This window comes from Taudactylus pleione, unplaced genomic scaffold, assembly GCF_031769625.1.
Source record: "Taudactylus pleione unplaced genomic scaffold, aTauple2 ptg000066l, whole genome shotgun sequence".
Lineage (NCBI taxonomy): Eukaryota > Metazoa > Chordata > Amphibia > Anura > Myobatrachidae > Taudactylus > Taudactylus pleione.
The window spans coordinates 16,372,263-16,396,527 of NW_028284468.1; the positions used below are offsets into that span (position 1 = coordinate 16,372,263).

A 24,265-nucleotide genomic window follows, 5' to 3' on the forward strand; every position below is an offset into this window, starting at 1 on the left:
TTTACATGATCTGTCGTCACGATTCGTCGAAATCGGCCAAATTGGATGAAAAGTATGTATGTGTGTGGGCACCTTAAAGGATGTCTACATTTATCATTGCATCCAATTTACAATTAATTGGGATTTGTGGAGACAGTCTCAAGTGATTCTTCAAGGTCTGGCCTACTTAACCACTTCATGATTGGACTGACTCATCCCATTTGCAAGTAGACAGATTTTTCCCATATTGGAGAATTGCTTGTTTCACAGGGAATACCTTTTCGATTTCTTCGTCTACACAAGTCAAGTTTAGTGTTTTAGAGGATAAGGTGCACATACACTGGTTAAAAGACAGCAATCCAAAAAGGTTATAGGTAGGAAAAAACAAATTAAAAAAAAAAAAAACCAACAACCTAACAACCTTTAAAGTGTAAAAAAAATATTGTGGAAGCTACATTTGGGCATATGGGCAAATTTGTGCAGGGCTAAACACATATATATATATATTTTTATGTATGGTTAATACTATTTAGAACATTGAAAATAAAAAAGTATATGATGTTATACAAAATATGCTGGCAGTAAAATAATAAAAAAAAAGGAAACCCAATCACACCTCTTTTTTTTCTTTAACATTAGCAATTTGTCCTAGCAATTACTACATTTTTTGTTTGCAAAAATTGTAAATGCATTCAACACTTATCTCAAGTGCTAAAGAGGTAGGAAATTGATGCAGTTTGAAGAGAGGGATTTGAAGGCTTTTATAAAAAAGTATTTTTAATGCAAAATTAGACAGCCCCTATGCTGTGTAAGAAACAAATGCTCATCAACTTTTATTTACAAATCAATAACACACACAGTGCTGTACATTGCAGAGATTATGAGACAAAAGTACCATGGAGTGGTACAGAAGGTAAAGATGGTCCTGCCTAAATGAGCTTACAATCAAAAGGGCAGAATTCAAAGATGTGTTGCCGGGATGTGATGTGCAAATCTGAAACCGCACATTGCGTCCTTCAACCAGAATTGGGTTCCCATGAAGACATCTCCACCAACAACTGCAGTTGCTGGTGAAGATAGTGTACATGGCTTTTGTTAGGCAGACACGAAACATGAACCTGTCAATGTAAAAGTCTTAGGGGTCTAATTCACTAAGCCTTGGAGAGAGATGAAGTGGAGAAGGATAAGTACCAACCAATCAGGTCCTGTCATTTTTTTCAAACACAGCCTGTAACATGACAGTTAGGAGCAGATTGGTTGGTACTTATCTTTCTCCACTTTACCACTCTCCAAGGCTTAGTAAAGAGACCCCTTTGACCAGGAAGCAGTTGCGAACAGTAATCACATTCACTGTAACCAAGTGTCCTTTATTTGAAAGCTCTATATACAGGGTCCTCACGGACTGGCCCATTTATTTATTTTGCTACGTCAGACAAGAAACTTTTAGCTGTTTTGGGCTATTATGTGTTACCTTCTCAGACAGTCTGTTAAGGTTGTTGTTCCAGACACATGACTTTCCCCATTCACCACACCACTGTCACTCCCTGGGCTCAGTGGCCAAAATGGGCTCGATGAACCTGGCAGATCCAAGCTGATGTCCCAAAATGGGTCTATCGTTGTGGAAACACCACTAGAAGGAAAGGTGAGAGGAGACAACATACAATTAAGCGATAGAGTACTGTTACAATGGTCCTCCAAGTACTGTGCAAATACAGGTTACCTAAAGTTGCTCTAAATAGAGGTAAACACATGTAACTGGTGGTGTACCCTTCTTACTTCTATGTATTAAGGACTACTAATGGAACCTGCCATGATTTTACAGCACCATTAGCAGAGGAACGATCCAAGACCCAGGACTCTAAACAACCAGCTCCTATTCAACATTTTTGTCCTTAATGGAAGATGCAGTAATTTTAAACCTTAAGACAGTGTATTTTGAGCTTGAATCAGTGATGCGCTTTATGGTCTGCCAGCCATTTTCATCTTGTTGGATGCAAGCAAAAAAAATAAATAAAATAAACACTTCAGTCATGTTCAGTAAATATCACATGGGGAGAATGAAGAGCCTGTAGTTGGGAGCTAATACTTTGCCAACTGCAGATTCTAATGGTATAAAGTGTACATTATAAATTATAGTGTCCTATGGCAATTACACTGACCAAAGCGAAAATAATTTGATAACACTGGGGAGACTTTTCTGATGAAGTCCTGTTTTCATTGAATTTCTATTATAAATATGTATTCATGATAAATGTTGTGAATGTTACAATTATTTGCTGAATTAAAAGACAACCATATTTTAACTGTTATGAGATAGTTACCCTGTAAAATTGAATACAATTTTCATTGTATAAGGTGCTTTTATTGTGTAAAGCTGGTCATACAGATGTGTCCTTATACACCTAGCCTCAATACGAAATGTGACGCGAGTGAGCCGCCAGCTCCTGTCAGACTGCTTGCCCCAATTGTCTTTCACCCAAAAACGCGTCTTAATCACAATGCGATGCGACTAAAGGCACCCATCCATCTGTGATGGCTTGTCGCGATCCTGCAACCCGGCATCGCAGGATTGCAGAAATCCAACATGTTGGATTTCACAGATATGACAATCACGATCAAAAAATTATTGCGATTGTCAAATCGGTGAAATTTAACATGTAAATGTCAGCGTTCCTGCGACAGATTGCTGAACATTGATGGTCCCCGGTCGGCATTTCCCATCTAATCGCAGGACCACGAAATCTTCGATCAGATGTATGGGGGCCTTGAGTTTAAACAAAACACAACAAAACTTGGCGTGGAAAAAAAAGAGCGGCCGTATACAGATTCAGACTGCACACAGATATACAAGTGTTGTATATGAAGTGAATCATTGTAGTCTCCTGGTGTGTCGTAATCGCAGCACATCGCGACTTAAACATATTTCAGGCGAAAAAGATACAAATAAAGAAAAAGATGCTCTGCGTAAGCAGCGTTGCACGGAACTTGGCGCACTGAGAGGGTCTGCTTGGGGTGACTACAGCAATAGTGTAGGAGGACACGTATATACTGCATGGTAATTGGGAAAACCAGCCTACCAAATGATGGTTTAAACAATTATCTTTCAGTGTATGGACCTGAACAATACTTACAATAAAAGCCTGCAAAAATGTCCTAGGTCGTTTGGTCAAACCTGTACGATCCACCTGACCATTGTTCAAGCAACTCCAGTAACTGGAGATTGCCTCTCGAACAAAGGGTGGAGGCGCTCCAATCATTGTGCGGTTGTTCCTCCCCTGCTAACAGTCGCCTGCACTATTGTTTATATTCTTAAAGCTATGATTTTTATAGCTTTTATAATATATCTATAATCTATCTATCATCTATATCACAGGTTCTCAAACTCGGTCCTCAGGACCCCAAACATTTCATGTTTTCCAGGTCTCCTCACAGAATCACAAGTGAAATAATTAGCTCTACCTGTGAATCTTTTAAAATGTGTCAGTGAGTAATGAATACACCTGTGCAGCTGCTGGGTGATCTAGAACAAGTGAACTGTGTGGGGTCAGAGTTTGAGCACCACTGATAGATCTATATCTATTAGATATAGATCTATCACCACACAGCAGTAGGAATTGGGGAAGATAGAGCAGTATGGAGGTGCAGATAGTGTACATGTATAGACAGAGTATGATAGTTTTAGAAATTAGGGAGCGGAATGTGTATTCTGAATGAGATGGATGTATGGAGTGAGAAGGATGTTGGAACCCAGTGGGATTGTGGTGGTGAATGAATGGGAAGATTGTGGGCACTGAGTGGGATGTGGGAGCCACATAACTGCTCAGACCTCAGTTGCATAGACTGCATGTGTGTATTCCAATGAGCACACAATTCTGTGAATTAGCAGCTCCACCATTTTGTGAGTGACCGCAATCTCATTCTGTGAGAGTGCTGAATCTGCAGTTAACCACACGGTGTAATGGCATACCATATCTGTATTGCGCAAGGAACATGTCCATGAATAATCCTTAATGATCGGAATTTCTTTGCTTTTTTTTTTTTTTTCTAGTTTGAGTGGCAGAAATTCAGTAGGTTGTGAAATTTCAGATCATGTCTAAGAAGCCTTTGCTCCCTTCTGCTCCACGGGAGGTTTCTGTCCTCCCTGAGCTCGCCTTAGGACACCTGTGTTACGGTTTGACAGGTGTACCGCCTCATTGTCCCCATGTAAAACCGTAAAGATTTTTGTCTATGGAATTTCATAGCTTTTTTTTTATAATTTATTAACCATCAAAGACGGGAGCAGCAAACCGGGCCACTTGCAGGGGAGAATGGCAACAAACTGGTACACTAGCGCTAGTGGTGGAGGAGACAGCATACAGGAGGTGTTTCGGGGATGCAGAGGGAGACACGACTGAGGGAGCAGGCTGCAGGCGTGCAGGGCAGTGGCAGCAGTGGGGCAGTGCACAGGGGCAGCATCGGGGCTCACACACGGAACGATGTGCTCACGATGAAATATCATGAAACAATTTCCCTTGAACTCTCCCCGGCACTCCAGGACACGATATGGTGCTTTAACAGTACATTTTGACATAAGAACTATCATGCAAGATCTAAAGATAGCTGACTGCATGCACGGATCAGTGATGCAGGCATCTGTGTAAAAAAAAATTCTTCAGAGATGCACGTACGGATCAGTGCGATTCGTGCGACATGCATCTAAGAAAGACAAAATCAATTACACACAGATGTATGGACGGGTCAGTGAGATCTGTCCATGCATCTGTTAAAAAAAAAAAAAAGAAAGAAAACAAGTGAAATTTCTTTAAAAGAATATGGCGTGCCCACCCCCCTCCTTAAAGCACAACCAGCACCAAGATTTTCACAGCCGGTGCTGGTTGTGAAAATACAGGTTACAAACGACATAGGGGTCCTCTGTAACCAGCACTGGACTGAGCCAGTCCTGGAAATACAGAGGGAAAAAATGAATAGGGTTCCCCTGTAATTTCAGGGGTCATGCCACAGACAGGGGAGCCCTTCCAACGGGTCCCTGACCGCTAGTCAGCCCAGGCTGAGGAACCCTGGGGAGGTGGAGCCCCCCTAATAAAGGGGTCTCCCTCTCCTGGGGTACCACAGGCTTGGACCGATAGCCCGGGGCTATCCCCAGCACCCCTGGAGCGGTGGGTGCCAGGTTGATTGTGTAGTGTGGAGCAATTGATAGTATTAACAATATTGTCTTTTGCTGTGGAACTACAGGTCTCTGTAAGCCTCCTCCGCATGCTCATACTTGGAGAACCACAAGTACCAGCATGCGGGGCATTACGGGCCTGCTGGTATCTGTAATTCCACAGCAAAATAAAGATTTATAAAATCACAGAACATACACACCGTGACATTATAAAGTTTATTAAAACAGATCAGGAAGATCAGTGATGCCTGCATCTATGTGTTATAAAAATAAACAGATACACGGACGGATCAGTGAGATCAGTCTGTGCTGCTGTGTTTTAAAAAAATTAAAACATGTAAAAAGGAAAACTGTGGGCCCTTTCCCCCCCAAAAAAAACATACCAGCACCGGGCTTTGGAGCCCCAGTGCTGGTCGAGCTAAATACAGGGGACAAACGAAATAGGGGTCCCATGTATTTAGCACAACCAGCACTGGGCTCTGAGCCGGTCCTGGTTCTAGAAATACAGGGGGGGGAAAAAAAGGATGTCAATTCCAGGACCAGCACTGAATTTTTTCTAGTGGGAGGGGTGGGGGGCAGGGGTTGAAATGCCACAGCCAGGGGAGCCCTTTCATCGGAAACATTACTCTTGACCGCTAGATCCCTGGGGACCCCCCAATAAAGGGGTTCCTCTCTCCAAGACACCCCCTGGCCTAGGCTGATAGCCAGGGGCTACCCAAGACAGCCCTGGAGCTGGGGATAGTGTGATGCAAGTAAAGAGTTAAAATGTCTTTTGCTGTGGAACTACAGGACCCAGCAAGCCTCCCCGCATGCTGGTACTTTGAGAACCACAAACATACCTGTAGTTCCACAGCAAAAGAAATATTAAAATAAATACAAGACACACACACCTTTGAAAGTAAAAGTTTATTTATCTCACACACGTACAGCCATGGTCAAAAGTTTTGAGAATGACAAGTATTGGTTTACACAAAGTTTGCTGCTTCAGTATTTTTAGACCTTTTTGTCAGATATTACTATGGTATACTGAAGTAAAATTACAAGCATTTCATAAGTGTCAAAGGCTTTTATTGACCATTACATCAAGTTTATGCAAAGAGTCAATATTTACAGTGTTGACCCTTCTTTTTCAAGACCTCTGCAAATCACCCTGGCATGCTGTCAATCTCCTTTAAGGCACAGAAACAGTTGTCGGGAAGTTCTGGGTCTATGTTGGAGTGAGGCTCCCTCTATTGAGATGGGAAACTCTTACTGATAAGTACTGATCTCCTTTATTATTCTCAAAATGGCTTACTATATGTGATATATATTAAGCGAACATTTTTATCACATAAAATTGGAGTGCTGGTCAGTTTCCTTGTTGTGCCTTTGGTGAAATGGAGGATGCTATATATTTATTGGCTTATGCCGTGACCCTATGCATATGTATATAATCTGTATGCCTTGTGGAATTCAGAAATCTAAACAAATATGCACATTTTTGAAAATTAGACTCCAAAGAGGCTCTGTCTTGAGGGTCTATTTGTGGATTTAATGCATAAAACAAAATAAGAGTTTAACAAACTGCTGCTGATTTACAACTGCTATGTTTGATTTTTTTTTTACAATTCAATAGCATGCTGCAATCTAATACCGCATACACACTAGACGTCTGTATGCCGTGATATCGTCTGCAGCAGGACCTGGCAGGGGTGCCATTCGGCAGCATGGCAATGTTAATGATATGGCAAAGTTAACGATATCCCCAGATTGAGCTGCATGTTCTGCCGACTGTTAACGACCCACGGGAACACGCATCGTTGGTCGTTCAGCGCATACGCACTGGACGATATATAAGACATGAACGATAAAGATATCGTTATTCACAAAATTCATCCAGTGTGTATGCCCCTTAAGATTTGGTTCCGTGTGGTTTATTTTCAATTAATACAGTGGATCCCAAACTTTCACAGCATCCATTGTGCCCCAGGAATTTTCTGCACAGCACACCTAGGCCGATGGGTAGATTCGATTGGCATAGAGGTTCTGGTGGAACCTCTCACTCTAATTTAACCTGAGCAAAAAGCAAGGTTTGCCCAGCATAACAACATCAACCTCATAGCCCTTAACCTTCCCTGTTCCCCCTCTCCAGCCATAAGGAAGTGTAAGCACCAGGTACATGCAAATCTGTTTTGTAGCACATGTGTCTGTTCTCTTTGTATGTATACAAAGTGCGAATTTCCAAAACGCAAATTGGGTAATTGCTATAGCTAAAACGACACAGCCTACACCTTGCCAGCCCAAATCTTTTCACTTGAGACAAAACCACCCCGGGGTACTGCTGTATAATTTTTCTGTCAATTTGATCAACAACCTAAAACAGCGAAACTGAAAGTAGCTTTCATTTGTAGGCAAGCTGAGTAGTAAATATGACTCACTGGCACACTTGACAGGTTACGTCAGACTGGAGGCCTCCTGTGAAAATTTGGTCTATAATGCAGTTACAGTGGTTCGGATTGTTGGCCTTTTTTCCATTGTCATCACCTGATTAAAAATAAAAAAAGGAGGACAGGGTTAGCATGTGTATGGGAGATAATATCTCTCTAATAAATTCTGTGGGTTTACTTAAAACTTAATGAAATTAATAAACTTGACATATGAAAATGTGACTACAATGCAGGTATTGTACATCTGGACTTAAGGCATCAACGTACCTCTACTGGCCACATTCAAAGCACATGTAACATACTAAGGCACCTAGAACTAAAAATAACTTCCCTCATTTATCACCATGCAGCTGATATACCTGTGATCTCTGGTTCATAATCGGTAAAAACAACTGCACCAAAGACACCTCATTGATACACACCCTTCCCCCAAGACACTATGGCCTTCATTGAGAGGCGCCCGTACGGTCTACGACCGCCTCGATGTTTGTCAAGTGCGCATGTGCACGAGGGAGCCGGCTCCTTAGTGCGCATGCGTGAGACCCGCTACGACCGACAGCGCCGGTCGTAGCGGGTCTCTTTCCAAAGGGGGCGAGCTGTCGATGTTGATTGACAGCTCGCCCCGTTTGGAAGGCGGGCCGGGGGGGTGGCAGCCCAAATGGAGGCGTTCCCATGGGAACGCCTGCCGTTTGGGGGAGGCCCCACTGACATCACTAGTGATGTCAGTGGAGAGCTTCCGGCTCTGACAGAAGCTCTCCGGGGCTTACGACAAGTGAGACCCTACCCTAGGGTCTCGTCGTAAGCCCCGATGGTCACGATGGTCTCTGACCATCGCGACCATCACCCTAGCAGTCGTTAGAGCTGTGGGTGTAAACCCACAGCCTAACGACCGAAACAGAGGCGGGCGGTGAGGATGCAAGCGGCCGCCCAGTTTCTGAGCGACCGCTTGCATCCTCCGACCGCCTCTGAATGAGGCCCTATGTGTGGTGGTAAGAGACTAATGTAGGAGACGAAAAAAATTATTTTACGGTCACCAGAATCCTTCACTCAAAAAAAAAAAAAAAACAATAAACACACAGCTTTGCATTATTAATATGACAAACAGATTTTTTCTCAAAAAATGCATCCAAAAACTCTGGAAACACTGGTCTGAAAACAATCACATCTACAATTCTGGAGCTGATGCAGAGTACGCCAGTTGTTGTGGTATATTTTTCATGTTTCTGTGATGCATAGAATACAAATGCATGCATATTCACCATAGTGGTGAAACAGGGATGTGAATGGGCATTCCACGTAGACCATACACAGCAAGGGGGTGTGTTCATATTAATCCAGCCTGTACAAAATACCAGTTTTGGAGCAGTACGCATGAAAGGAGGCGTAACATTTGCACCACCAACAGGGTATATACAAATACATAAGGAGTTTCACTGACCCATTGAATACATATGAGACACTACTCTCATTAAGTACACCTAAATCAGATAATTTGAGTGAATGCATGTTTGTGGCAAATTGAAGCATGAAAGAGTATTCTTGAAGCTATGTAAGTATTGTTAACAGTAATTTGCACATACTTCCGTAGTAGTAATAAGCAAGTGAGCAAATTCAGTATGATTTCATTTTGCTAAACTTTTTCACATTTTCATCCCCCTCTCATTTGTTAACTGATTGAAGAAACATTTTCAGAGCATATCTTTAAATCATGGACTGTATTCTATTTGGATTAAGAACCGCTGAGCACACCTGTCCTCTCAGTACGTTATGTGTGGCATCATTATCAGCCTGTGACACGTTTTGCACAACACATTATCTCAGTCACAAATAAAGAAAAGATCCTACGAAAGGTTTTGTTTTTTTCCCCTTACTAGGAGGCTTTGGCAGCTGCAGACATAACCATTGGGCAGAATATCATGATTTTCACGGGAATTACAGTAGGTACAGCAAAATTGCCGACACATGTAAAGTGTCTACTGGTCATGTGTAACACTCTTTGGAATGCCAGATGTGGAGAATGACCCAGTCAGATGTAGATTCTTCTTGAAGATAAAGAATCTCTCAACTATGCTCGCATCCTCCCTCAGGCTCCCAGCGACGGGGCATCTCAGTGTAATGAAGCCGCGGCCTGGAGCTGTTCCCCGCTGCTGCAAAGACCAGTGGGTGCGGGGTCTCGGCTGGATCCGGACCCGCCCTGCTCTACCCAACCGAGGTGCCGCTGATGCCAGACACCCCCCTACAGCTCCAGTAACTATAGAGTCTGCATCCTGCCCCGGGACTCCCACCCCATACAGTGGCCGCCATTTTAATTGAGTGCCTCAATAATACAGGGAAGGCTGCCCTGCTGAAGCTCCCTTGCCTCTAGCCATCTCCTAGCAAAGTAAAACTGGGCTCTGGAGAGGTCCAACAGACAAGTCTCCACTGTGCTCCTACCTGGTTGATCTGCCTGTGTCCCTCTGTTTTGCATTAAACTTCTCTAGATATGTGATCCTGCAGTACCTTTGTGGCTCCCTTATCATTTTCCAGGAAACCGGAGTTAAATCTTGCCATCATCCTCTGTGGTGAGTGATTCCGGTCTATTTTATCCATGGATCTCCTGGACACTATATGCCTGCAGTCATGAGCTATTGTCTCTGATTCAATTCTACTCACTACCAAGAGTATTTTGCTGATATACTACAGTGGCAGGTGAAGTGGCTTTATCTGTTCCTGCTTGCTATTTCTGAACCACTGCTTCAATCACCCATGCCATCGCAGGTCTAATGCTGCCCTCACCCATGCAGCGAAACCTACCTAAAATCGCTGTAGCAATGCCTCCCAGTGCCCTTAAATGCCTTTATTTCTCATCTGTCTTCAGATCTACCTTGACCCCGTTAAAATGCCTAAATGAGGGGGAAAACTCTAGAACTCCTTGTTCCTGTTCAATTCTCACATCTGGCAACCTCTCAACAGCCTCCAGGGACCTTTTCTCCGATAAAATCTGCTCCGCCTCCCACTGCAAAGTCTACGACTGGCTGCCTAATACCAGCTGACCTGGGTCTAACATTAGACCCCTTTGCTCTTCTCACTACCCAGTCGATGTTCCAAATGTTTACGACCTTAAGCAGTGATATACTGTCCAGGCTGGAGGCGTCAGTACAATCAATAAGGGCACAAATCGTGGGTCTCAGGGGATGAACAGACCATCTCGAGGGGAAGATGTAAGAGCTTGTTGCTTCACACAATGAAACTCAGGGCTACAATCTGAGGTATCCTCCATTAGAGATAAGCTGGCGGACTTAGAGGATAGATCGAAACAGAATAACCTGAAAATCAGGGGGATTCCGGACTCTGCTGCATCGAAGGAATTACATGAATGTGTCACTAAATTGTTCCAGAAACTCCTCCCTTCAGCTTCAACCCACAATCTCCTTATGACAGAGTTCATCGTCTGCCACACCCGAGAGTAGGAGCCAGCTTTTTCCCCAGAGACACCTTGATGAGGATTTATTTCTTCCACATTAAAGAAAATATTCTTAAAGTAGCCAAACAAGCAGAAGGCACGGATGCTTAGGGTAGTCTCCAGATTTTTCCGGATCAGTCAGCTCACATCCTAGCCAAGAGACGTTCCTTTCATCCTATCACATCTTCTCTTCGAGACAATGACATCTCCTACCGCTGGGGTTTACCGATTAAATTGCTAGTTTTTAGTGGGCTCCTAAACATTTGTGATTTCTTAATTTAATGCCGGCATTAAATTACTAGCGGAATGGGACATTCCGGTAACCAGATCCTCATCTCTGTCTGCTGATATTTGTCCTCCGACTGAGGGATCCTCACGTGAGAATATAATATATGTTATATATATATGCCAATTGGAATTCTATTCTATACTTGGGTGCTAAATATATGGCCCTTTTAATTTTTTCCTTCATTCATATGCGACAGGTTCTGAACAACTATTGTGCTTTTTATTTTTGTACTGTGCTCGGTTTTAAAGCGTTAAGGGTGTAATAGCCATCTTACCCTTTATAGGGTTCCCCCTAGTTTTGATATAGCGATTGTTTAGTCATGTATGGTGCTGATATTTTATTATGTTTACATTTCATTAGTTTATGAAAACCGTTCCCTTTTCTTTTTGTACTCGCTGTTTACTGCATTGGTGGTACCTGTGCTGGGCCACCCGCCCAATGATGTTTGATTTGCCACCTGTCCTCTCTGGTGGCACACACAGTAGCCAGTTATTGGGCTAGTTCAGTTTACTCCCTGATGTTTTCTGTATTTCTCCCCCCTCCCCTATTCTTTCTTCTTTGTATTTTTTCTTCCCCCGCCCTTTTGTGTTTTTGGGAATCTGATATTGCTGAAGTTCTCTCTCTCTCGATGTACCCTGTAATGATTTTACTCAAATGTCCATGGCCTTAATTCCCTGAACAGACAGACTAGCCCTAGCTGCGTTTCATCACGAGAAAGCGAAAATTGTAGAGCTACAAGATATTCACTTTTCCTCTATAGCCCCCCATTTTAAGAGACGCTAGATATCCTGTAGCCCATTATCCCAATGATCCTTTCAAAAGGAATGGAGTGGCAATTTTGTTTCATCATTCAATTCAGTTTGAAGTTACACAAAGTAACTGATGATGGCAGATCTTTGATTTTAGTGGGTAAAATGCAGAGCTTACTCCCGTTTCTATATATGCACCTAACTCACGCCAGATATTGATTCTCAAGAGGCTGTTCTTGATAGTGCAGACTGTTCACAAAGGGCATGTGGTTACCATGGTAGATTTAAATGTGGCCCCTGACCCTAAGCTTGATAAGTCATCTCCTAGAGATGCCAGGGCTGGTTTATACTCCTCGATGGCTTTTTGTAATGTACTCACAGAATTTGACCTCTATGATGTTTGGAGAATTAAATCTCCTACGGTTAAAGACTCTACATGATTTTCCAATGTCCACAACTCTTACTCACGAATAGATTTATTCCTTCTAGACAAATGGTCACTCCAATACTCCCGCCGGTCTGACATTATTCCGGTAGCTTGGTCTAACCATGCAGCTGTGACATGGACTTTGGCCTGCTCTAACACACAGATCTCTCTGAGACTGTGGCAAGTACCCCGAGTACCTCCTATCCTCCCCTGACGCTGCTAAGGCACTCACCAATACCCTTTCTGCTTACAATCTACTAATTCCCCTGCTGACACATTCATCCCTCCCTACTGGTGTGCCCTGAAGGCGGTGTTGCAAGGGATAGCTAGTCAGGCAGGAGCCATATTGCGCAGGCAGCATTTCCACCAGCAATCTACCTTAGAACGCCACTTTGCCCAGGTAGAATCTCTGAACCAACCAGACCATCTCGTCTCCTCTGGCGCGAATCAGTATCGCAATCAGCCTCAAGCCCTATTTTTGGCACGAATGCGTAGTGCACCGACAAAAATGCAACAGAACATTTATTTACTTGGTAATAGAACCGTCAAATTTGTGGCTCGTAAGCTGTGCCTGCGGCAGACCAGGAATAGGATTAAAGTGATACTCTCGCCTGATGGGCAGAGGTCACTTGACCCCTCCGCCATTGCATATGCCTTTGCTTGCTATTATGAAAAGTTATATAACCTGCACAGGAATGGTATTGATATACCGACGGCTCTTTAACCGCAGGTTCAAATACCACATCCGGAAGCCCGACAGCAGGAGATCCCGACGCGACTAGGTAAGTAATCTAACCCTACCCTGCACCCCCCCTAACCCACCCTTAGCGGTGCCTAAACCTAACCTTCCCGCGGGTTGCCTAACACTAAGTCCCCCCAGTTGTGCGTAACCCTGACCCCCCCACTCCGCACGCTAACACTCTAGGGGGGGTGCCTAACCGTAAGTCCTTCCGGGGGTGCCTAATCCTAACCACCCCCATCCCTGGCTTACTTTCAGACTTGCCCGCCGTCTGGATGTCCGGGATTCCGATTCCGGAAAAAACACCTCTGAAGTATGCATTGATAGGCCGGGCACAGCAAAGGATCATGGAACTTGTAGTAGATGCTGTATACAGATCAGCTGTGCCCGTACCAGCGGGATTGGATGCAGGTTTTTTTTGTTTTGTTTTTCTTTTTAAGGGTGTACAGAACTCGGAGAGGACATTCAGACTTCAGATTACTCTTGCGAAAGACACTAGCTAGAATTGAAACACGTAGGTGCTAGACGGGAGAACCCTGTGACTACTGTGACTGACTACACCGTGTATGTGGAGGGAAGCAAGGACCAGTGAAGGACGCGGGACCTGCACTGAGACTGACATCTCACCTAAGCTCTTCAAAAGGACTGCCAGTTGACAGTTCATGCCACAATCGGGTAATGGTTAATTTGTTGGCCATTTGGGATACCCACATCAGAAGAATGCCTCTTATACTCTTTGTGGTACTAAACTAAGCTTCACTATGTTGATCTACTCCTCTATTTTTGGGGGCATGTTTATGAGGAATAAACATTGGGTAGTCTGTTCAGAGACGTGATGGGTGAACAACCTTTCACAGTCAGCTGTGATATACCTCTTCACTTATTGAAAATATAACCACTTTATTTCTAAACCAGCGCTGGTATAGTGGTATCTATTTTAGTCTATTTGTATTACATTTGGTAAAGGGTGGAGGAAACCTTCTTATAGACACTTCGCTGCACTAGCTGCTGTTTTGTGAATGCAATCACAGATGTAGAGCTCGAGGTGCGCAATATGTCAAGAGGACATATTTGTAGGTGGGCAGAAATAAATAGTTTGCAGGGGGCACCGGACACCCTTGCATCGGCCCTGTCTATGTGATATAATAAAAATCGTGGGCACAGTAATCCAATTTAACTAGTATTTAAAAAATGGCTCGTAAATTACATTTATAAAACTAATAGAAAAGTTCCTAAAATGTTACCGGTAGCTTTGAGTTTACTGTAAATAAAAAGTAGTTCTTTATAAAATAAATAATTGTTCCATATTCATGTTTAATGAAGGTTAATATATGTTAAAACCCCTTTTATTTGATGTAAATATAGATCCTAAAAGCTTTAAGTAATGCTAAACATCACAATGTCTTAATGGGCATGGAGTAGTAGACTAACAAACCCCAAATTTAAAAAGGTATAAAAATCTTAAATTAATCTTTAACTGGTGTGAAGCACTGTTGTCCGAGTAAAACCAAAGTAAAGCCATATGCATGCACATGCACCAGTCGGGAAAGTGTTGTCCCTGCAGCCAATGCGGCTTTCAGTCTGGGTGCTTTGTTCTGCAGTGATTGGAGTAAATAACTTCATATGCTGTCCGATTCGAGTGACCCATATCTTGGAGAAGCGATCCTCTCTAGATATATTCAAATAATAAAACATTACAATTTGCTTTATCTGGAAGCAAGTTGCGCTCATTTTGGTACGAACTGTGAATTGCAAAATGTCTGCTGAAACTTTTTCAGTCATTTCAATACCAAAAATTAAATACCCAACAAAGACAGACATCTTGGGGTGTTTCTAATATTCGGGCACTTCCAAAACGGAGGTGAAAAGCCAAAATATGTTTAATGCGGTAACACATGCAAGGTAGACATTTTTCAAATTCTTACAGATTAATAACTTAGGGAGTCTGAATATAAATCTGAGGCCATTTTGGTGGGATTTGTAATGTTTCACTACTTTTGTCTTATTCCAGAAAATCTGCCAATTTTCCCAAAATGGACTCCATGAACCAAGACAGTGGGCAACCCACTTGTGTTAACTAAGGAGGGTATTCAATTACAGACGAAATCAGCCGTTTTCGCAGTCGATGGCGAAATCGGCTGTCCGATCTGCTGATATTGCGGCCGATTTCGCCAACGACGGCGAAAAACTGCCTTTTTTTGCCTAGAACTGGAGAAAAAAAACTTCTCTAGCCTAGGGCAGGCGAAAAAATTAGCAAAATGCCAATTTTTGGGTAAAAATGTGGGGATTTCTTACAGAACACTTTGGACAGCCCCCTAATGATACTTTAGCGGAAAAAAAAAATCGTAAGTTGCACACTTTGGCGAAAAACAACCGCTGAAACTTCGGTCAAAATTTTTTTTCCCCCACAAAAGATGCGTTTAATGTATTGGGGCTGGTATTTCAGAGGGCCATAAGGATGCGCCAATTGTTTTAAACATCGCACGTGGCTGGCGCAGGCGTTTTTTTATAACTGCTAAAAAAATGCCTGTGCCAGCCACGTGCAATGTTTAGAACACTTGACACATCCTTATGGAAATTTGAAATACCAGCCCCAATACGTTAAACAGATTTTTCACAGAATAAAAAAAGTTTGACCGAAATTTCAGCGGTCGTTTTTTGCCAAAATGCGCAACTTACTTAATTGTATCATTAGGGGGCTGTCCAAAGGGTTCTGAAAGAAATCCCCACATTTTTAGCCAAAAATAGGGATTTTGCACTTTTTTTTCGCCTGATCTGGGATGGAGAAAACTTTTCTCCAGTTTTTTTCCTCAAATTGCGTTTTCGCCTGTTTTTTTGGTGAAAATATCGCAGTTTTTGGCGAAAAACATCCGTTTTCACCGCTAATTGAATATGGCCTAAATGTCAAAAGTAGTGGAATGCATGTAGGGACAAGCTTTTTTCAGTGATGTACGTTGTGTGTGTAAAAAAAGGAAGGAAAAAAAAAAAAAGTGTGTCTGAAAATCACCATTTGTGAATTTTTGTTAACTACTACTTAAATATACCTGATAAAAAACAAAAACATATAGGGTCAAATGCACACCATATCCATTTTTTCATACTTTGGGATAAATTTACTAAGAGGGGAGTTCTGTAAAGAAGTGATGTTGCCCATAGCAACCAGATTCCAGGTATTATCTTCAAGAAGGTGCTAGATAAATGAGAATAGAGTCCGATTGGTTGCTATGGGCAACATCACTTCTTAAACAGAACTCCCATCTAGTAAATTTGCCCTTGTGTGTCAATTTCTAGATTACATTATTTTGGGAGTGTTGCTAATGTTTTGTCAATACAGGTATAGTGTCCTAATAGTCAGCTGTTCAATAGCTGCCCACCTCCCCACCAAGAGCCACTTGATTATTTTTTTTTGGTCTGCCACATAATCCACCAGAAGATAACCCACTAAAGTGCCGTATCCAGTAAATGTGAGAACGAGCAGCGAGGATAGGCCTAAACATGCAATAAGTCTGTGCAAAAAGCAGTTCCAGACATCCAAAATAACCACAGAATACTGTTGGGTAGTCAACCTGTGGCACTCCAGTTGCTGTGGAACTACACATCTCAGAAGGCACTCCCTTAGTTTTAACAGCAATACTGTGCCAGGGCATGCTGGGTTCCACAGGTTGCCTACCCCTGGTCCATCTCTCAGGATGGACTGGTTTTGGATAGTATTTCTGCATTTTGTCAATGCCTGTGCAGTTGTGTCTTTGCAATAAAAAAAAAAAACACTCCTATTTACAGACCATATAATGTTCTTATATAGTAAATGAATAATACAAAACACACATTTAGAGATGCTGTAGAAGAATTAAAAAAAAAAAAAGTAGATTACTGAATGAAAAATCTAAAATACACTTTGGCAAACTAAAATAAAATTAATAAATTGCAAGTAGTCTTCACTATTGATAATGACTATATATTCTGTTTTACGAAGATTAATAATACCTCAAAACAGGGAGATGTGTAAAAAGTTCACTAACCTAACCCCAATTCTTCCTGTGCTGCGCCATTCCTCTAACAAAGCAAAGTGATATTGGCAAATGTTCTCTACTTTTCATGGACCTCCTCAAATATACTACTTACCGAAAATGCTCTGGACAATGCCAAATACTCTTTCAATCTCTTATCTCCACATCGAAGCTCTAAAGCTAAACACCTCTTTAATACATTTATATTTGTTAAAACTCTCCTATACCAATCCCTGCAACTATCTTCCCTGAGCAACATTACCCTGCTCAATTCCTTTCCTGTACCCTCTTGCATCTTCTCATTTGATCCCACAAATGAAAATTGGGTATCTATTCAACCCTACTTCCTCACAAATCAGATGATCATGTTCTCTTGTGCTCATCCCAGCCTTAAATAACACATGTATTCTCTCTTTCCACGGGTATACTTACAATATTCAAGCAAGCAGTTATAACTCCTATTCTGCAAAGATACAAATAAACTAAAATTATGCTGACCTCAACTCTCACTTTAGTCATATCTTACAACTCTTACCCACACAGAGCCATCATCAGCAAGGCTTTCATTCTCAACAATTCAGATACTGCACTGACTAAGGTGAACAATGATTTCACCAGTGCTGAATGTAAAGACCACGACTTGCTTCAAATTCTGCATTTCTTCTCTGCTGCATTTCACATGGACGACCATTCACTTCTTTAACAAATTCTACATTCCCTAGGTCGTCGGGACAATGCTCTACACTGTTTTGTATCCTACTTATAAAACCATTTAGTTTCTTCCTAGGAGTCTAGTTCCTAGTAGCTTCCTTTATATGTTGCACCAGGTTCAGTCTTAAGCTGGGTACACACTGACTGATATATCGCCCGTTCCATTGAAACGGCACTATATCTGTAGTGCATCGGTGGGGGTGTACACAAAATCTGTCTGAACGACGTTGTTCACAGACATATCTGATCGGCCCTGCAGCACAGCCGATAGCGATATATCTAGCAGATATATAATTTAATCTCGCTGTCTGTATGTCCGACCCACCAACACAGCCCGATATGTCTGCAAAAGTCATTGAATAGAACGTCACCAGTGGACGAGCATATTCAAATAGCTCTGCTGGCAGATATATCACCGAAAATACTGGTAATTGTATATTATGCACTTACCAATCTTTAGATAGGACGGCGGGTTGGCCAGGTGGGTACTCAGCTTTAGACCCTCTACTTTTCTCTATTCAATCATGTAACTTGCTAAAACATGCTTTTGGTTTTCCATCTGTATTACCGCTATATTTATGATACCCAAATCTATCTATACACTCTGAATCTTTCACCATCTCATCTTAGATGTCCTAGTGTCATCACAAATGCAATTTTTCAAGAACTGAGCCAATATTTAACTAGTTAACTACCTAACATTTCTTTAGGCAGCACAATGAATCCAACCCCTCAATCTGGTCGCCTAAAGCCAGTTACACACTATGCAATCCATTGGACAAACTATCGTTCGGATGTGGATTGGAACCATAATTCGTGCGGATCTCATAGTGTGTACGGACTACCTGTTCGCTCCAGCTGGATGATATCGCATGTTGCAGGTAATGAAGGACGGAATGAGAGATCGTTCATTAGATCGCACAATGTGTACCGGCGGTATGATATGTTGGACTGTTGAGCTAACATATCGTCCGGGTATACATCGGCTGGTGTGTACCCAGAATAAGTGTCATCCTGGACCCAGCTGTCCAAATTCTGTTATACATACAAGTAAGATTTAGAATAAATGGTTCATTTCCCATAATACATGTCCTTTAATTGGTATAATCAAGCTTCCAATTTTTTATATTATACCTTAAGTAGAAATACAGGTGTCATAGTATTTGGCTAAAATGTAATACACTAATAAGAGTGTTATATATATATATATATATATATATTTTTTTTTTTTTTCAGCTCTCCACAGGGAAATGAACGCACTCTACCATCTCAGTGTATACAAATCCAACAATTTATTCACCAGTGAATAAATTATTGGATTTTTTTTATACGCTGAGGCTGGAATAAATCTATGGAATGCACACTGATTTCTAATAAATTGGATTTAATAACCAGGAAAAAAATAATTGCGAATACTCTAATAATTTGGGAACCATTGCTTTATATTGATTTCTGCCATGTAACAAGCACATTCATGCAAGTGAGATTCTCCCCCTTTCCTGAATGGGACAAAGACTGGGATTGCATGTGTTTCAACAGACAAAATTGAACCAGTCATTTTGGTACTAGTGACCATAATGTTAAAAAGAGCATTTATGGAAACAATTTTACTGAAGTGAAGCTTATTAACATTTCAGAACAGAGAAAATGCTTTAAGCAAATATATTTTTACAAATTTAAAATGAAATTGGCAGATATGGCCATGAGGGTATATATTTCATATGCTCACCTTTGCAATGTCTGTGCAGTACGTCTAATGCAGCAATTAGAAACTCATGTGCATCCTGTTGCTCGTACCCTGCTAAATGCCGTGCATGTGTCCATACAAGGTGCAGTAGCCTATATGGAATGTGTGGAGATCGGTGCCCAGAGTAGAACTAGAAACCAAAGAAAGAAGAAATATTGTGAAACGTCTGCGATGATTTGGTTACAAAACAGCAAATAGAATGCATTTGGCAAATGACCTAAACTGAAATAAATCTCAGGGGTATCCAAGGCATCTCCAGGATGGGAGTACTGCTATCACCTTTCCAAACCTTTTGACAGAGGGTGAGAAACAAAAGCAATATCTACTTTAGTTCATTCTATAAAGTGGAACAAAACCAGAAACAAAAGGATTTGTATATACTGTACAAGATGGTAACCTATACTGATTTACTTGTCTTTGCACACCAGAACTGTCGCAGAAGTTTTTCACTCAGTGTTGAAACCATATTTTCTAAAATTTAACCCCTTCACTGCTATACCTATATTGAAACACTTCAGGCTGGTGACTTTCCAACATGAATATCAGTATCGATTCATGCAGAACCTACTTAAATGATACCTTTTTTATAAGACATTGCATTCAGAAAAAAAAAGCATCAATATGCCTATTTCTCCTAACACGGCGAAGACACCCTACACAAAATTGACAAAAAATGCTTTTCCATTGCAAATGCAAAAGAGTAAACTATAAGCAAATGTGTGACATTTTTATTTATAACTATTGCCAAGATATACTTTGTGGTTCTTGCTTTGGCATTTATCCCAGTTTCCAAAACAGCAAAAAGATGGATTATATAGATTTTCATAAGAAAATCTGCACTTTAAAATAATAATGCAATTTTTCTTGTGTGTTTGAATGAAACACAAAATGTGTAGGAATATGGTAACCCAACAGGACAAATAATTTAACATAAAAAGAAAAAGACTAAACTACAGGTTGAGTCTCCCATATCCAAATATTCCGAAATACGGAATTTTTTGGCATGACTCAGATAATGAAACCTTTGATTTTTGATGGCTCAATGTACACAAACTTTGTCTAAGGCACAAATTATTAAAAATATTGTATAAAATTACCTTCAGGCTGTGTGTATAAGGTTTATATGAAACAAATAAATTTAATTTCTGTACACAAAAACTTTGTTTGAGCCACAAAATTATTGAAAATATTGTATAAAATTACCTGCAGGCTGTGTGTATAAGGTGTATATAACACATAAATGAATTGTGTGTGTATATTTGTCTCCTATTCCCAAGCTATATCATTATGGTATGCAATTATTCCAAAATACAGAATATTCCATTATCCAAAATACCCCTGGTCCCAAGCATTTTGGATATGGGAGACTCAACCTGTACTGCACTAAATGAAGAGACTTCTGTGTTTATTGATGCCAGGATGTGGAAAATAGGAGGCTACTGCAAGGGGGGTTATCAAGTTGCAGCAGTTTTAAAGCCAAATGCTGCATTGTACTCTCTATACACCAAGGCTAGTAGTGTCCTACAAAAAGGCAAGTATTATAACACACAAACACAACAATGAGAAGTTGTAGAAGAGAGTCTAGAATAGTCTTATTGCAAACTCAGCAGGATTCTCTTTTGCTGCACATTTTTCCCCTATACTGCTTGATCCATTTACTTGTGTTCACCCAAAATGAAAACACTGGAGTAAATAATGTCTTCCATTTACTCCCTCCCATCCCTGCATGATGCAAGTTCAACTATCACTAATGCTGGGCAAACACCGTCAGAGCGAATATCTGACAAGCCTGAAACCCAACATCGTGGCCATACACTGAGATACTACATTGTGTACGGCCACAATATCTAGGTTCCTCCCCTGGGGAGGAAACATTTCCCCATTCCTGTCCTGTGAAGGAACAGGGGAAATGTTGGTGGATGGCTGCGGCAGTGCTTACACTGCCAGATGCCGCCAAGCAATGATTGGATCAAATCGGATCATTTTGGAAGATTTTTCATGCCAGACTGTCCGATCATCGCTGATCAGTCGCGATCGATCGGGCAGATAATTGCATAATGCATGCCTGGCATAAACAAATTATAAAATTCAGTTGTGAAATGAATCAGTGATTTAATCAGGGAATTACATTTTACAAGTGCCAGTATCATGTAGCAATACAGCTCTCGTAATACAGAACTCCTATTTAACCACATCCAATTGGCACATACACACACACATATACACACATACATATACATACATACATGCATACATACATACATCCAAACTCCGGCACTCATGAGATCAAATGCATAATACAGTCCGGGTGCCATCCACAGTGTGCATATACATACAAACCGATAATATGTCCCATCTGGCGGCACTCCGTAGTTGAGAAAAAAAATCACATCAGCCGTGCTTCACAGATCATAAGCAACATTTCAGCGCTTTATTGCACTTTGTTCAAGCTTAAAATACATGATATTTTAAATAAATGTATTTTAAGCTTGAAAAAAGCGCAATAAAGCGCTGAAACGTTGCTTATGATCTGTGAAGCACGGCTGATGTGATTTTTTTCTCTACTACGGAGTGCTGCCAGATGGGACATATACATATTATATAATATATATATATATATATATATATATATATATATACACACACACACAAATCAGGTTAGGAGTTTCTCCTTTCTCATGGACTCAAGTAGCATAAGACCAACACTCAGCTATTTGTGAACGTATGACAGAATGTAGGTGAGAAGTGTTCCAGAGCATGACCAAAGCAGCTCACTTTCAAACATCTTAAACTGGTCCTCATCCACTACCTCTTATTTCATTTAAAGTGGGGTGGGAGGGGAGGGTCCTTGCTAGGTTGGAAGGATCGTAATCGCAGTCGACTTTTCTAGGCCAGATATATACATACATCCCAAACCATGAAATTTATTTTTATTTTGTGTTATATGTGGTAACATAGTACAAACCTGCACTATTACATATAGTTTGGAGGTCCATGCAGGATGCTGAAGACCTGTGAAACCAATAACAAACTGTAAATGAAGATTGGCTATCTGCATATCATAGCCTGAACTAGCTGCCTGTAAAATTAAGTATGGGTAAACATTGATAAAAAATAGAGGTAATACATATTTAAGAATGCAGAGAGTAACTATATGGTTACATTATAGCATTACCAATTCTTTACAGACGTATTTTCTATCAAGAAATTAAATCAACAGGGAGAATTATGTAAAAAGGAGAGTTTTGGTAAAACTTACCTTCGTTAACTAGTCCATAGGGTCCACAGGGAGACATTGGAGTGTAGGTGGAACCTGGAGGACCAAACACCAACAGCATAGCTTTTCAATCCCAGGATATTCCGGTCCTTCCCCCTATACCTCGCCCACAGCCTGAGGGCACTGCAGTTTTATTAACAAGCCCAAGGCAGACAGGAGAGAAGGAAGACTGGTACACTGAGGAATCACACACTCACACAGAGAAGAAAACAAGTGACCAAGAGGAGAAGCCCACAGACGTCAGGTGCGTCAGGGCAGGTGCCCTGTGGACCCTATGGACTTCGAAGAAAGTGTTAACGAAGGTAAGTTTTACCATAACTCCTTTTTTTCTTCAGGGTCCATAGGACTCCACAGGGAGACATTGGGGATGTCCCAAAGCAGTTGTTCAAGGGTGGGAACACTCTTGAGCTGATAGAACCCTACGCCCGAAGGAAGCATCCTGAGAGGCAACTGTATCAAAGGCATAAAACCTAAGAAAGGTGTAGACAGAAGACCAGGTGGCCAGCTTGCATAGCTGTTCAGAGCAGAGACTGTAGTCGACACAGGAAGGCCAGTCTGCATGTAAGCCTTTGAGATAGTCATGTGAATCCATCTGGCCAGAATCTGTTAGCTGGCCATCCCTTTTTATTGAATCCATATAGGACAAAGTCAGATTTCCTGATGGAAGTAGTACGGTCCACATGGATCTTCAGAGCACGGACCACATCCAAAGAGGTCTCACCTGCCAAGAGGTCTGGTGGACTAAACGCCGGAACCACAATTTCCTAATTCATGTGGAAGCAAGAAACCACCTTGAGAAGGAAGCCCAGTCCTGATGTAATATTAAAAGGGGGGAGCAACATGAAAAGCGCCCATAATGGAAGCCTTGGCTGATGTCTATTGCCGTGGAAAGCACTTACCCTTTGCTTTTCTTTGAAGGCGAAAGGACCACGGCTTTGTATTATTTGCAGAGGGCAGGAACGCCGTCTTGTTAGTCATCAAAGCAGTCACTATTTTATCCAATTCTGGACCAAATAGAATGTCTCCTGCATAAGGCAGAGACTCTAGAGCCCGTTTTGATTCTGAATCTGCTTTCCAGGAATGTAGCCAAAGAATATGGCGGGCCACTACCAAAGTGGCAGATATCCTGGAGGCCAGAAAAGTCGTATCCATAGCTGCTTCACCCAAGTAGGAGGCTGCATCTCTAATGTGAGATATGCAAGACATATGTAAGACAGCTATTCCCTTGAAGCATCAGGGGGAAAAGTATCTTCTAGGGCCTCTGCCCAACCTGCAATGGCTTTTGCCACCAAGGCCGTAGCCCGAGCA

The 24,265-nt window shown here is 41.6% G+C and overlaps 1 protein-coding gene across 4 annotated transcripts in view; it reads right to left on the minus strand.

Moving 5' to 3' along the window:
- The window catches only part of LOC148534477 (ubiquitin carboxyl-terminal hydrolase 22-A), a 143,966-nt gene that overhangs the window by 35,080 nt on the left and 84,621 nt on the right, over window positions 1-24,265 (minus strand). For all 4 annotated transcript variants that reach the window (XM_088466690.1, XM_088466688.1, XM_088466689.1 and 1 more), the window contains exons 8-10: window positions 19,663-19,810; window positions 7,561-7,666; window positions 1,451-1,609 (exon numbers count right to left, since the gene is read on the minus strand). In XM_088466690.1, the coding sequence (XP_088322816.1) occupies window positions 1,451-1,609; window positions 7,561-7,666; window positions 19,663-19,810 (413 nt within the window). The remainder of the gene's footprint in view (window positions 1-1,450; window positions 1,610-7,560; window positions 7,667-19,662; window positions 19,811-24,265) is intronic.